We start from the raw sequence: 16,712 nt of genomic DNA on the forward strand, positions 1-16,712 counted from the left end.
GGAAAGCCGGCATCCATGTCTTGTTCCTGACTTTGGCAGGAATGGTTTCATTTGTTCTCCATTTAGTATAATGTTGGCTAAAGGTTTATCAAATATAGCCTTTATTATGTTGAGGAATATTCCTTCTATTCCTAGTTTCTTCAGAGCTTTTATCATGAAGCAGTGTTGAATTTTTTCAAAGGCTTTTTCTACATATATTGAGAGGATTATGTGGTTTTTGTCCTTCCTTTTATTTCATTATTTTTTAATTTTAATAAAAAATATAATTGTTTTACAAGGGGATAATTGTGATATTCACATATGTGTTTACAATGTATCTTAGTTAGATTTACCCCCTCCATGTTTTTCTCTCTTCTCCCCCCCACTTAGAACAATTTCAACAGGTTTCATTCTACTTTCATATGTGTTTAAAAAATACATTCACCCTCATTTACCCTTTCCTTATGCCCACCATCTCCCACAGGTACCCACTCCCAAAAGAGACTTATTTTACCCTCCTGTCCTTCATTTTTTTGAGTGTAAAATATGTACAACTTTTATTTAAATAAACAAATATGTCCCACACCAAGAGAAAAACAGAAGCACAACTTTTGATGCCTAGCAGATAATGTGTTCAGATAGTCACTTTCTAACTTTGTAATCATGAAAAAGTTACTTGATCTCTTCAATTTTATTTTCCTACTCTTCAAACTGTGGCTGTTTAAAGCTACTTTATAGGATTATGGATAGGATTAAAAGAGTTAACCCATCTTGAGTGTTTACTGTTGCATATGATTGCTCAGTAAACTCTCATCACTATCATTTAATCACCATCACCAAACACATACTTTATTTGGTCATGGTACTAGGCACTGATTATATTTTTTGGCTTATGAAATAACGCTATGATGTACATAGATTGGAAAGATCCTAGATTTATGGGGGATGATGGGTGTTTCATGAAAGCACAGTGTTTTAAGAGTTTATTCATTTCACTTCTAAATTCAGGTGTCATACGACTTTTTTATGTTTGAGAAAAGATTTGTAGCCTTTCTGACTATTGACCTTCTTTTCCCTCATGTAATGTTGATAGAATTGCTTCTTTCGCCAGAAATGTTTTCCTTCCCCCATTGGTGGGCCCCAGCGAGCCAAAGGAAGTGTTATTGGAAATATTAATGATGTTTAATTTGGAATTGCTTTCCTTAATGCCACAATAACAGATAGCCCTAACTCTGACACTAGAGCAATACATGCCAGAATTACCAGTGTGCCTCGCAGTCTTGGTAAGTCTCTTTGGTTATAAAAACTTATAAAATTCTTTTTAAAAACATATATTCTTATCTTACTACTTTCACTTGAAGATTCTAAAGGGTACTCCTACTACTAAGTCATCAGTATGACAAATATTCTTGAGCCCTCTCCCAGCCATAAACTCCTACAGACACATGAGGCGCTGGTGTTGATTTTGTGTTAAGCCACATTATTTCATATTCATCATTGTGAATGATGTAGCATGAAAGCAATAATAAATATTCTGTTGTGTCTCCTTATTTATGTTTTTTCTTTAGGTCCAGCAATGAGAAAGATCATTTCTATTTTAAATCCCATTTATTGGACAATAGCAAAAGAAACCAGAGAAGCAGTCAATGGCTTTACCCTCACCAATGCAGTCTTCAAAAGAGAGACAAAAGTGGAATTTGCAACTGGTTAGTGTCAGCTGAACTGAATATTCCATTACTAAAAAAAGAAATGATTGCCATAAAGGTTGGTGGTTAAGAAAAAATCTGTTACATGTTCCCATAGAGAATCCACAAAGTTTCTGATGCAATCTTATCAACAATAATATAACAGCAATTTTATATTTTTCTAGAAATGAATGCTGACATGAGGTCTATAAGAAGCCATGTGTTCTCAAGCAGTGTAGTAACTTTTATGCCTCCCCCCCACAAAATTTTTCTCCACTTCTTTATATCTTTTCTATTTATATCCTGAAAGAGGATCTAAAGGCTAAACAAAGAGAGAAAATGAGTCATTACTGTTAATGAAAGATGTTTGTCTTTAACTAGAGATTCAAATAAGATACTTTGTAATGACTCTTCAGCAAAAAAAAAAAAAAAAGCTGAGCAAAGATAAGGACTTTTTGCTTTATACGTGTATTAGATCTTCAAGGCCCTTTCCTCCATCGTAGAGGTCTTTATAGAGTTCCACTTCAAGCCTCTTCAAAGTTGGTCAGCCTTGGTGACAATTTCCTTTAAGGTCACTTAAGAGTGAGGGAGAGCTTGTCTTTAATTACTATTTAATTGGCCCAGAAGACAAGAGGGTTTTTTCATGGCCATCTGCTTTTTAAGATGCCCTTTTGCTACTTTTTGAAGCACAAATAAGAACAAAGGCCTCTGCCCAGACTTGTGGTCTTTCCCAGTCTGTCTGGTGAAACTGTGGGTCCCTTCTCAGAGGCAGTCCATTTTTGTAGAAGTGCTTTGTTATTGCTTGTGAGTTGAAAGTATGGAATCTTTTGCATAATCAAATTAAAAGAAACTTGAGGGAAAAAGTTTTAGAGAAAAGAAATTTTAGGAAAAACTTAATTAAATCAGCCTGATGCTTTAATTGTGGAGATAAATGCTAATTTAATTCTCTCATCTATATTTATTCAAGCTTGAATAAAAATAGCACAGCTGAACTGTTATGCTAGCTAAATCTCCTTGGTGCTTACACAAATCATGTGTTTTGATCTGTGGAAATGAATGCAATGTAATTCCCAGGAGAAATCTTGCATATGACTCACATTGCCTGGGGCTTGGACTCCCATGGTGCTTTACTGCTCGGTGAGTGGCTATGTTCTGCACTTCAGTCACCTGCTGACGTCAGTGTGAAGGTAACATGCCACAATAACTTTTCTTCACTGTTCATTAGAGTAAGGGCAAGGGTTCAGGTCAACAGCCCATAGAAAGAGCATAGAGTGTTCACAGACTTTCCCCTGTTCACTTTGGAGAGTAAAGGTCTAAACCACTAAGGTTATAAATAATTACCTGGTCTTCATTTAAAAATCTTCAGGGATTAAGTCTTTTAAACCTCGCTGAGTGGTTCTTCATGACCTACAACAACTTTGAGTATCTTCTTCAATTATAATTTATGACAGCAAATTACAAAACTAAACTAGTTACAATTAGAAGGTTCAAACTTGCAGTTATTCCCTGACTACTGTGTATGTACAATTAAAATTTTATTTACAATGATTTTTAGCCTCTAAGATTCTTTTTTAATCATTCTGTATCTCATCGTTACACTTAAGAAAAAGATAGTATGAGCCTTGTTAATCTTCAAATCTTTCTCTTTAGGATTACACAGAGGACTACATTCAGACAGGTCCTGGGCAGCTCTATGCCTACTCAACCTGGCTCTTCACCATTGATGGCATCAGTGTCCCATATATGAGGAATCACATTGTTTTCTACGATCAGGCAAGGGGAAGAATGCCTTTCTTGGTAGAAACACTTCACGCATCCTCTGTGGAATCTGACTATAACCAGTTAGAAGAGACACTGGATTTCAAAATCCATGCTTCAATTTCCAAAGGTAATTTGATTAAAGGAAAGTCCATATCTTTGTACTACCATGTAGTCCTTTCTAAAAGGGTCAAAATAATTTTACTGATGCTCTTCCAAATAAGGTCATGAAAGGCCTAGACATAGCACCATGATATTGGGTGGTGCACATGCTGAGTTGTCTGTGTGTGTTGAAGGTAGAGCCCTGTGGTAAAGCCAGCCCAAGTGGTGTATTTAGTTTACTGGTGTGCTTCTTCATGCTGTGCAGTTGCTATTCCTTTTTATATACCTGGGCAGGGTTAAAAATACATAATATGCTGGAATAATTTTCCTTTGAGTGATAAACTCAATTTGTTATTGTTCTGAATCTTATATTTGTCAAGAGGCTTTTTAGATTCCTAAAACATAATGTAAAGATGTGTCTTAAACTAAAACAGTCAAAAGGAAAGTTTGCATATTTTAAAAACAACTTTTTAAAAGTGTTTTTTCATGCTGTTTATTGAGCACATTGATATTGTCACTCAGGAAGGCCAGACAAACTAGCTTGTATCAACCAGATACACACACAGAAAATAAGAAAATAAAATAATTCACATTGAATTAAAAGTCAATGGCCATAAAATTTATCACACAAACCAGGGTGCAATTGAGCATGAAAAGGGACAATACTGTAATAAAACTTTCCCAGACACAAAATTAGAACATCTGGTAACCTAGGCAAAAGCAGCTTTTAAAAACTGCAGCAATAATTATAATCCTGTCATTTGTTGTTTGTGGAAATTATAATCTTTGAACTGTTTTTCATTTTTCCAAGTGCGGTTCTACAGCTAAGCAGTGCCCCTCTGGTGGTTGGTTGCTTGATGTCTATTTCCTGATTTCCTTTCCTGTCATAGGATGCGTCACAGCAGCTGGTGTCCCATGTTCCGTGCGGTTGCGTGCTGGGAGCCACTTTTGTGTTATCATGTTGTAGACACTGCATGTGCAACTGTAGCTTTGAACTTTAAACTTCACTTAAAAGGATTCACATTAACCTTGTGTGTGTTCTGCTGTGGGCTGGCTCTTCTAAAATACTTCCAAGTGTATTCTAAATAGTATGTTTAGCCAAAAAGAAAACAAACTAAAACTTTGCTTTTTATCTTTATTCTTGCTTTCATCAGTTATTCATCTGAACATTTTCTTCTTCAACATCTATCATAACGCATCATCAAATTTGAGATCATAGTAATCTGGCACATGGGTCCACATCTTTTAAGAGAACCATAAATTAGTGAAGTCTTATAGCCACTGAAACCCATAGCCCCACACCTCCTCAACTCCTCCATCACCACCACCTCCTCATTTAATAGTCATGCACATTCCGGCTCGACAACAGAAAAGAACTCCTGTAATGAGGATCTATACTTTCTCTTCCCCAACTGTGCCTAACTTTCTAAATCTAGCCTGCTTCTAGTATTGAAGTACTCCAATTACTTACAAAAAAGATAGTTATCTTTTTTTGACTGGGCAGAAGACAATGGTTATAAATAAAATATACCATCTTGCTGGGCACCAGTGGCTCACACCTGTAGTCCTAGCTACTCAGGAGGCAGAGATCAGGAGGATCGCAGTTCCGAGGCAGCCCGGGGAAAAACAGTTCCACAAGCCCCTGTCTCAAAAGAAACCTTCACAAAAATAAGGCTGATGAAGGCCCTGAGTTCAGGCCCTAGAACTGCAAATAAATAAATAAATAAATAAAAATATACCATCTGGGACTATGATTTTTGAAAAGTCATACCTACTTTCTTCCCAGTCATGTAGATTAACTAAGTGTGGACTTTGTCAAGGTCCTGTGGCATACGTAAGGGTGTTGTTGGATGATCTGGGTTCCACAAAATTAAGAAACATTTATGAAGACCATCACTATCCTTGCACACTATGATTCTATGAATTGTCATCTACCAAATTCACATTTCTATGAATTTCAGCATAGCGTACCTGCAAGCTGTTTTTTCAGTGACCACCAGAGGGCAAGCTTATGTTCTTGGTAGCTTCATCCTCAAATTTTCATTCTAGAACCTGTTCTAAGAAAAATCACAAAATTAGCCCAAGAAGATTGTTCAGAAGGTTCATCTATTTAAAATAGAAAAATAATTAATAAATGTCCTAAAAGTAGGAGGTCAGTATGTAAATTGTGGCACAATTATATGAAAATCTTTAAATAATCATGGAAATGTTTTTATGAAGTACTGAATTCATAATTTAACAAATATTTGTTGAGTGCCTACTAGACCACTAGGTGCTGTTCTAGGTATTTGTAATATAACTACCAACAAGTGAAGGGGAAAATGTTTTGACCTAGTGATAGAAAAGCAGTGTACAGATGATTGCCTACATCTAATGATTACAAAGAAATTTTTATACTGGTCAAAAATACATTCCCATGTCTTTCCTTACCAATTCTGATAGGAGTGAGACCAGGATCTGTGTTATAATAAGCGCTCAATTTTTTTTAGTTAGTAAAGCTTGGCAATTAATAATATTTCCACACTTAATTTTTAAGTATATATTCATAAAAATGACAAAAACAAACAAATGTACTCTGTTCCAACTGTCAAGATTAGAGGGAATTTTATTTTATGCTTCTCAAATTGTCTACTATTTTCTTTCATTATTAATGGGTAAATGAATATTTCGTATTTCACCTGTCTTGAAATGAAAATCAAAGACTGTAACTCAAAATAACAATTTATATTATAAAGAAGGAAAATAATAACAAATTATTATATATTGTAATATGACAAGCTTTGGACAAAGAGAAGCAGTCATATACCTGAATCCGTAGACTCCCACTGGTGATTTTTTTGGGGGAGAGCCTAGGTACATTAAAGAGCTCTTAGTAATATTCTGAATAAAACAAAAGACAATCAAATAGCAGTTTATATGACAGTTGCACTCCTGGGAAACTCATTGTATATTTAAATCATATGAAAATAATTTAACATACAGTACTCAGACCCAAAGCTTAGATAATTTCAGCTTCCTTACTTCCATGAAGTCTTGCAGGAAAAGGGGCACATCTTCCAAGACTGTTCTACACATTGCAGTATTGTAAAACCTGCACCAGGTTCCCCACTCATTAAATGTTAATAGTCCCCTTTATTATCACCATGACAACCAAAGCATCTCCCAAAACAACTACCCAAATGCCGCCTCATGGAAAAACCTCTCTCCCACTTAGAAACAAAAAGTTATAGCTGCTATGAAATATTAAGCTCTTGTGTTCTGTGACGTTTTTCCTCCAGTTACATCACCAGCCCAGCACCCCACACAGCATACTGGTTAGATTAAGGAATGCAGGAATAAATAAATAAGCAGAACATAATTATAATCACCAACTGATTCAATTATTGATAGTCAAACAGACTTTAATCTGAATCTTGTTCCTGTACATCTTAGCTTACTTAACTTCCTTAACCTCAGTCTCAAATTCCTCATCTGAAAACCAGGTGACAGTTGGGCAGTGGTGAGGTTTAAGTGAAATAAAGCAAACAATAAGCTTCAATACCCACTCAGCATGTGCCCTTGAGGATTCTTTTCTGTTTGTCCTAGTCCCACTCCTTTGCACATGCTCTCAGGAAAAGAGATTACTTACCAAACTGTTCTTGTTAGTATAGTTTTTTTGGCATCTACTTTAAATCTCATCTCTCACAATTTGTCTGTTGCTCCTTGTTTTGAGTACATAGCACAGGAAAACAGTCACACACAGTACTTTAACTCAATGCTCAACCTTGCCAATGGAGAAGATCCATAAAAGGAGGGGGCTTCTTTGTGGAGTTTCTGTTTTTCACTAGCACACATTATTTTAGTTGCTTGCAAATAGAATTCCTCCTCCTCGAATACAACAGAGTGGTAAATGGCTGGAACACCAGCTCTTTGTCTATGGCTCTGCCTGGCATACACATTTATCTTGGGTAATTTTTAGTTATCATAAAATAATTTTATTTGATTTTCTTTGGAATGAACTTGCTAACTATCATTGGACTCATCAGTTCTTGGTTGAGAGACAAGCAGTTTTCTATTCTTGCTTGTTTCCACCTATTGCATTTTTGCATCATGGTTTTCATTTTTGATGTGTCTTCCCAGAGAAGGTGGTAGTGAAAGGAAATGAGGTGCTAATTTCCTAACACGTCAGCTAACTTTACTCTCTTTTCTGTGGCAGGAGATCATAGTAACCAGTGCCCCACAAAATTCCATTTTGTGGGACTTAGCATGTCCTCTGTTATATTTGATGAAACTCATTGGCTTCTACAAACAGTTGTTTTGACTGACTTTAATAATTCCTATAAAGTGGTTAGACCTTTTTTGTTTCTTCTTTCAGATGAAGATGAATGTGTAGCAGGGAATCCCTGCTCCCATACCTGCCACAATGCCATGGAAACCTATTATTGCTCCTGTCCCAAAGGCCTCACCAATAGCTGCAGATGGAAGAATTTGTCAAGGTATTCACAAAGCTAAATCCTATAGACATATTTACACATGGACAGGGAATCTTTGACCTAGGAAAAGTGTGACATACCAGTCCTTTGCTTTCCTACTACTTCTGCCCACAGCTTGGCCACAAACAGGAAGGTCCTCATTGAGCTAAAAAAGTAAGAAAGAGGGAATACTTGTCTGATTTGCCTTCATATGGTCACTCTGAATGCAGTGATGCCTAGAGCATCTCACTCAAGATTCAGACAGAGCAAGCAGCATTTTAAAAGCCACTTTAACGTGTTCTGACTCATTGAAGACATCACACCATGCTGCTGTGAGTTTGTCTGCTGTTTAACCCATGTGAAATGACTCAACCAAAAAAATTCAGTCCTTCTTGCTGTTTATATTTTTCAAATGTTATCTGGTTTTTCTTCCCTGTTCTGTAGCAGGTTCTTAGGCTATGTTTTCTTTAACTCATCTCAGTTGCATGACTCCCTACGTTGTAGATATTGACGAATGTGCTTTGGGTGGACACATCTCCCATTCTGGTCAGGACTGTGACAACACCATTGGATCCTATCGTTCTGTGGTCCGTAGTGGAATTGGCTTTCGAAGAACTTCTGATGGTCTGAGTTGCCAAGGTACAAAAATGGAGGCTTTTTCTCCATATTTATGATGCTGAGAATTTGACCCCTGTTTGAATCCTTTAAACTCTGCCAAGAAACTCCAAAGGCAAGGTGCCAGGTAAAAGGGAGAGAATGGGGAACTATGAAGCAGTGGGACTTCAGTTTCTCCTGAGAACTTAAACCAGAACCCCAGTTTCCACGTTTCATAAGTTGAGTTTCTTCATGCACTCTTATTTAGAAGTAATGTTCCACAGCTATTTTAAATATTTGTAGCACAGTGGTTTGAGGCAATATTTGTCCATTGCTATTTGGTGGAATAGATCATACAACATGATCTACTAGAACTTACTTCATTATATGCATTGCATAATACTGAATATAGGCCAGAAAGCTTATTGCAGGATTTTTTAAAATAGACTTTGTTTTTAGAGCGGTTTTCAATTCAAAGCAAAGTTTCAGTTCCTCGATGTCCCCTGGCCACTCTTCCTACACACATATTTATAAACATCCTGCCCACAGTGGAAAGTTTGTTGTAATTGATGAAGATATATTGATATATTATCATCCAGAGTCCATCACTTGCATTATACTCAGTGTAATATATTCTACATGTGTGTGCCATTTTATAGTGACATATATCCACCATTATAGTATCATATAGAGTAATTTCACTGCCCTGAAATTCCTCTGTGCTCCACGTATGTACCCATGCCTCCCTCCATTTTCTGGAAACTACTGATCTTTTTATGGTCTCCACAGTTTTGCCTTTTCCAGAATGTGGTATGCTGGAATTCTATGGTATATAACCTTTTCCCAGACTGGCTTCTTTCACTTAGTAATTAAGCATCCTCATTGTCTTTTCATGGCTTGATAGCACATTTCTTTTAGCACTGAATAATATGCCATTGTGTAACTGTACCACAGTTTATTTATTCTTTTACTTATTAATGGACATTTCAGTTGCTTCCAAGTTTTGGCAATTAGTAACAAAACTGCTATCAAGATTTTTCACAAAAGCAAAAAAACAGTAGATCCAAAACTCTGTGATAAAAAGAATAAATAAAATATAGTCAATGTACACATTGAATTATGTGCAGACATGAGACAACCCAGGTGTAGGAAAATGTGTATGACTTTTGTAGTAAGGAATATGTAACTGGAAAACAAAGTTGAAGGATGTGGAATAGAACAATAAAGGCAGGATGTTGAGATGTATGCGACCAGAGAGGGGATTGTGCTGTGATGGAAGAGATTTGATCATGTCTGTAGGTTTATGAGGGAAATGACAGTAAAAATAAAGGACTTAAAATGCACAAGAGGAGGGAATGATTGGTGCGCCACAATCCTCATGTTGGTGAGGAAGAAAAAGATGGGGTGCCAAGGGCAAAAGCTCAAGTAGAGGCACTTTTCTTAAATGGGAGGTGTCTTTTCCTTGGGGCTTGGAGGAGAAGAGAAGGCACAAAACACAGGTAAGTGCACAAAAGTTTAAAGATTTCATATCTGCATGCTTTTCTTTTTTTTTTTTTTTTGGTGGTACTGGGGTTTGAACTCAGGACCTCCGGCTTGTCAGGCAGGTACTCTACCACTTGAGCCACTCTGCCAGCCCAGACCTGCAATCTTTATGACACCATGAGCTAGATGGTGTTTGAGAAGAATTGGGCATGACTGCAGAGGAAAAGAAATACTGAAAGTACTACAGTCAGTCAGATACAAGGTGACAGAGACCTGCATTTGGATAAAAACAGCAAGAATGGGGAAACAAGATCAACTGCAAAAGATATTGCAAAATACCTTTGTGTTTCTTTCCCCTCTATCTTCATTCCTGACTGTCTGCAACATTCCAGGGCTGATGCTTCTTAGAAACAGGAGTGCAAACCATGTGGTAAAGTACTTCAAGTAAAAGAGTACTCCATCAATGTAGTTCTGAATCATTTGCACATGTCTCCCCTTAAGAAGTGTTAAAGAAAGGTACTCTCTCCAGAAGTTAATTCTATCACTTAGACCATAGGAGAGCAAATATATTGGATTAATTTTAGAGGTCTTGAACATGATCATCAGCAATATCATTCAAATATTAAACATTTGTAGGACTAGGGATGTAGCTCAGTGGTAGAGGGATTACATAGCATGTACAAGGCCCTGGGTTCAGTACCTAGCATTGCTAAAAAATTAAACATTTGTGATTTGGGATTAATTAGCTCAGGCTTTCTAGCAGCATATAATGAAAGATTTGTTATAGACACCAACCATGCATCCTGTACGTAATTCATGCAAAAAGTAATCAAATGCTTTGTTTTATGAGTTTCATTTTCTAATTACATAATTACATAGCCATTCTATTGCTATTTTCTTTATTTACTGAGATTTTCACTAAAGTTTAATATATATATATATACATATACACACACACATATATACACATATAGTTATTTTTCTGAGAACAGTAAGCCATTGTATGGCTACCAGCCCTAAGCAATACTTAGTTTTTGTTTTTGATTTTCATCATTCTATTGTAAAGAAAAATGTATTACATACCTTATTGGATTTTAGCACTTACACAATTTTAGCCTTATACAGTGATTATGGACCAGGTATCTGTAACAGCCTTAAAATACACAGGACTGGTTTATCTGCAAAAGTGTAAGCAATCATTTGTTTAGTCTGCATTACCTTTGTCCTTTATCAAGATGTGAATGAGTGTAGACAGAATGTGTGCAGACGAGATCAGCACTGTAAGAATACTCGAGGTGGCTACAAGTGCCTTGATCTTTGTCCAAATGGAATGAACAAGACAGAAAATGGAACCTGCACTGGTGAGTGTTGGGCTCTTTCAGTGACTGAGACCTATTTACCATCAACAAATCAGGTAAAACATCCATTTCAAAGACAAATAATGAGGACAAATTTAAGCTAACAAGGAAATCTTTCTCCTAACTTCTAATATGATTGAGCTCTGGGGTCCCAAGGATATGGCTACATCAGGAAGTAGAAAGGTTATCATGGAAACTTTAAACCATCAATTATACATTTGGTTTACATAGTCTAGTATCCACATTAATTCATATGTTCACATATCATTTCTAATACAAAAGTAAATATATATGTTTACAACTTCATAGTGAGGTTAAGAAAAAAAATATTTGTAGATATTTATTAAAAGTTCAAAATATACTTATTTTAGAACTAAATGTTCTTTTAAATATCAAATTAATGACCAAACAATAAAACAAATTATATTTTGCCTAAAATTTATTATTTGGGTGTCTGTTTGGTATCAGTCTACTGAGTTAGCAGATATCATTGATCTGAAACTTAGAAAATAAAGTAAATTATATTTCTTCTTAAATTTGTTTTTATTTGCCTATCCTATAACAGCCTATCTGAGTTACCAAAGCTAGAAATGAAAGGATTTATAAAAACACAATGATGTAAAATAGGTTGTTGGCATAACACCATTCATAGTAAAAAAACAAAACATAGTGATGCTCTTCCTGCCTTCATGTATTTACAGCCTACAGTCAGTTGGCCTGCTGTACTGCTTCCATCAAAAAGAAACAAAACACAACTGCAATACAAGGTAGAATGAAACATCATAAAGGATTCAAATAAAGTTGTACGAGCATACCCAAGAATGATTGTATGTAATAGGAATTACTATCAAAGGTGTCACAGAAGTGGTCCCATTTAAATGTAAACTTAAATCTAATGTTAATGGTAGAGATGGTAGAACAAGGGAGACAGGAAAGCCCTGTACATGGGAACTAGCTAAACACAAGATAAACTATGAAAATGAATCTTTCCTTCTCAACAGCCAACTGACCTAGGACAAGTCTTACAATCATGAAGAAAATTTAGTCTAAGTTTCATGTTACAAAAACTGTGCTTTTCTAAAAAATATTCATTCTGAAATGTCCCTTAATAAAGTTATAAGATGCCTTGGATTTGGTTCTAGCAAATATGGTAAGAGTGGCAGGTACAGTTATAGGTAAACAAATATTAACCACTTGTTGAAAATTGTTGAGGTACATTCAGGTTTAGTATACTTTAAAAAAAGGGTGGTTGGTGCTGAACTGTGATGTTCTGAAGATGTTTCAGGCTTAACACTGTAGATATAAGTATATATTTTCCTCAACTCAAGAGCAGCAAAGAACTCAGACTATTACATATAGTTATATGCAACTGTAAATATTTTCAGTGATGTGAACTCTGTGATTATGTCTAAGATAATTAGAAATGAGATAAGCTAGTTATCATAAAACTAAGAAGCTACAGCAGAACTCTAGCTCAATGGGAATGGAAATACAGAAATTTATGGTTGTGATTGAAGGAAACAGCCCAGTCTTGACAACTGAAGGAAGCAGTTAAAGACACCTCTCATATTTGCACCTGATTGACAAGAAAACAGGAGAGCTGTGGCCATAAATAGAGAAGTAAGAATAAGATTGGTGGCACACTGGGTTTCATGTACTGAAGAAACATAGACATAGAAATGTCCAGAAACAGCTGGAAACATGGGCCTACAGATTTCAAACTAATACTACTTCTAGAAATTCTTTTGAAAGTCGTGATTTTGCTAGCAGAAATACACAGCACATCATTTCAGCCTTCTGCATAGGTATTCTAATTGACATACAATTTAACTTTTCTTTTTGGTGGGACTGGCGGTTAAACTCAGGGCTTCACACTTGCAAAGCAAGCACTCTACCGCTTCAGCCACACATCCAGTACTGATTGAATATATTGTTCAGTCATGTCAGTGGCTTAGCAGAGTGAAATGTGTTTATCTGTTTACTGATTTGACCAACAGCAGAATGTCTGACATTGGACTGGAGAATAAACAATGAGGAAAGTTGAGCCAAAGTCTTAAAGAGATTAAAAAATGATCATTTTATTTTTTGCCTTTCTAAAGTAGTTTTAAAGCAAAAATTACTACTTTATTCTACCTTCTTTTTTTCAATACTAGGGATCAAACCCAGGTCCTTGCACATGGTAGGCAAGCACTCCACCACTGTGCTAACCACCCTCTTTTATCTTTTTATGTTATTTTCTCACCAGTGTGGTAACAGATTAAAGAATTTGGTTTTGATCACTGGTTTTCATTTACTTTTTCTAATTTACAGAAAGAGTTGTAAGTATATACTCCACTTGTTGACATATAAATAGAAAAAAAATCACTTTAAAAAGTTTTATGGGCTTGGTAAGTTTATAGCTTAATAAGAAGAGATTCTGTGGTTTTGTTTCCTTCTTTTTAATCTTTTGGAAAAAGTGGTTTTGGCTTGATTCGAAACTATGATACCAAAAAAGATGAAAGAAATTTACAACTCTATAATTCTACAATATTCTTACATCTGAAACTTGTATGGAAGATTAGAAGCACTAGTGATCAATATTATAATTAAATGAAAACTGTAGATGTGATTTCATTCTTCCCTCCATCACCAGGATTAAGATTACATTAGCTTTTAAACTCAGGTTTCTCTGTATTCAAGACCAGGTTTTCTTTGTCTTTCTTACTTTATTTTTTAATCTAACTTTTTTTGGTGGTACCAGGGTTTGAACTCAGACCTTCACACTTAGTAGGCAGGCACTCTACCACATGAGCCATGTCTCTATTCCCCATGTTTTCTTAAATAACACTGCCAATGTCTCCATTTAACACATTGTCAAGCCCATTGCTTCATTATTTCAACAAATGTTTATTGAGCACCTAATTTGTGCTGCATGATGTTCTAAATTGTGGAATCACAGTATTAAACAGAGTAGACCAGGTCTTTGTCCTCACAAAGTTTACCTTCCATGGAGGGAAAGAAGAATCACAAAATCAATATACAATACAATTTCAGACAGTGATAAGCACTCTAAGACAAGGAAGAAGAGAGAGGCAGCCCAGGGTGGTAGCACCATGGTCTCAGACCCTCTGTAGAAACTGAATGAGATGAAGGAGCAGCCAGCATGGGAAGGCCTGAGTGCATGCACTTCAGGCTGAGGTGACAGCCGAAACAAAGTCCTTAGAAAGGAATGTGGAGACCATAATCAAGGACAAGCAAAGGGCCAGTGCTGTTCCAGCAAAATTAGGCAGAGGGTAAAGAGGCCATGATACAAAGTCTAGATTTTCAGCCAGGTGCTATGGTTCAAGCCCATAATCCTATCTATTTGGGAGGCAGAGATCTGGAGGAACGTGGTTTAAGGCCCACCCAGCAAAAAGTTTGTGAGACTCCATCTTAACCAATACCTGGGTGCAATGATATGCACCTGTCATCACCAGCTATGCAAAGAAGCTGAAATCAGAGTATCATGATGCAGACTGACCGGGAATAAAGTGAGAGGCTCCAAGTTCGACCTCCAGTGCCTTAAAAAAAAAAAGAGAGAGAGAGAGAGAGTCTAAATTTTCTTTTAAATGTGTGATGGGAAGACACAGAAAGTCTTAAGCAGATGAGCAATTGAAAAAGATCACTGTGTGGAGAATAAACCTTAAGGGGACAGAGATGGATGCAGAAAGATGAGGCTCACTTACACAAAAACACATCTAAGCATGAAAGCAGTTACATATTTAGGAATATTATATTTAAACATATTTAAATTTTTTCAGTATTGTCAATCAATTAGGAAAGTCAGAAATCCATTTGAAAGACCTATGTGTCAAAAGAGAGAAAGAGCAAAAGGAAAAAAGTTGAGAATGTACACATATCATTATACTAAGAGATTTACTGCTGAGAATTTTTAATAATTGCAGTTTCATGAAAATTATATTAATTTGGGATTCCATGCATTTTGCATCTTTTTCCCTAGAGGAATATACACAAATTGCAACAATTTAGCCTGACCCTATCTAGTTTAACTCAGAAAGCTGAATGTAGTGTTTATAAGATTTTAAATACACCTTTTGTAATACCAGCTACTAGGGAGGTAGGAAGGTTGCTGGCCCAGGAAGAAGCTCACAAGTTTGTTTGAAAAATAACCTAAAAACTCACAAGTTTATCTGAAAAATAAACTAAAGCAAGAAAGTCGGTGGGCATGGCTCAAGTGATAGAGCGCCTGCCTGGCAAGTGCAAGGCCTGAGTTCAAACCCCCTACTGCCAAAAAAATTTGTTGCACATTATATGTGAAGATGTGCTGTCAAATTAGTCCAAACTGATACAAATCCAGGTTTGTTTGTTTTTCAGTCAAGGAGGCAAGATTGAAATAGAGTTCATTAGGTCTTGAGGCCATCACAGGGAAAGTGAAAGCAGGTGGGTTCACAGAACTAGTGCCTGCTTTTCTGAGCCACCTGTTGCGAAATGAGTGTTGAAATAGAACTGCGTATATGAAGCAATGCTTACAGAGGGTCCCTCCATGGATTCATAACTGAGTGATTAAAGCTTTCTCAAAAATTAACAACAGTTGGGGAGAATTTACTATATTTCCTGCCTGTGGAGAGTAACATATGTCTTCAGTTTGTTTCATAGACTGATTGTTTCTTCCTGTGTTCTGTGTGTATGTTCACTTGTGTGAACAAGTGCCTAAACCTTGTGCACATCAATGCTCCACCCGCCCCAGCAGCTTCCAATGTGTCTGTCCACCAGGACAACATTTATTAGGAGATGGTAAATCCTGCGCTGCATTGGAGAGGCTGCCAAATTATGGTGCTCAGTACAATAGCTATAACCCTGCCCAGTTCTCCCCCATGAGAAACAACCACCAACCTCACCAGCATTACAGACAGCACTGACATCTCTACAGCTCGTACTCAGTCTAGAAAGAGCAGAACACCTCTCTCCAGGACTAGAAGGACTTGTAGGAAAACTTGCCCTGAAGGCTCTGAGGCACACCATGACACATGTGTAGGTAAATGTCAGCCTATTGCATTTCCTTTCTGTGGGTTCACTCCTGACCAGAGCTGAAGTATGAGCAAAGCACCTCTGAGTGTTTGGGGGAACTACGTCAAGTCTGGATGACTCAAAAAGGTTCAAGAGATTCATTCTGGCATCTGAAACAATTTCAAACTGTATTCAAACAAGTGATGTATTTACATGTGTACGTGCTAAAAATTTATTGTGTTCTATTAACAGTTTCTCTTTGGATAACCCTTGAAAGTCTGCCCAGAGAATTTCTCAGTTCAGTAATTATGTATGTT

General features: G+C 36.5%; 1 protein-coding gene across 1 annotated transcript in view; it reads left to right on the top strand.

Annotated features, from left to right (window-relative positions):
* Positions 1 to 16,712, top strand: part of LOC109676294 (hemicentin-1-like) — a 118,022-nt gene that overhangs the window by 90,929 nt on the left and 10,381 nt on the right. Inside the window, 11 exon segments of the mRNA XM_074044772.1 lie at positions 1,111 to 1,262; positions 1,548 to 1,685; positions 2,739 to 2,851; positions 3,315 to 3,552; positions 7,720 to 7,771; positions 7,856 to 7,970; positions 7,972 to 7,999; positions 8,480 to 8,614; positions 11,287 to 11,412; positions 16,072 to 16,327; positions 16,329 to 16,423. Coding sequence (XP_073900873.1) covers positions 1,111 to 1,262; positions 1,548 to 1,685; positions 2,739 to 2,851; positions 3,315 to 3,552; positions 7,720 to 7,771; positions 7,856 to 7,970; positions 7,972 to 7,999; positions 8,480 to 8,614; positions 11,287 to 11,412; positions 16,072 to 16,327; positions 16,329 to 16,423 — 1,448 coding nt within the window.

Source organism: Castor canadensis, chromosome 11 (assembly GCF_047511655.1).
Source record: "Castor canadensis chromosome 11, mCasCan1.hap1v2, whole genome shotgun sequence".
Lineage (NCBI taxonomy): Eukaryota > Metazoa > Chordata > Mammalia > Rodentia > Castoridae > Castor > Castor canadensis.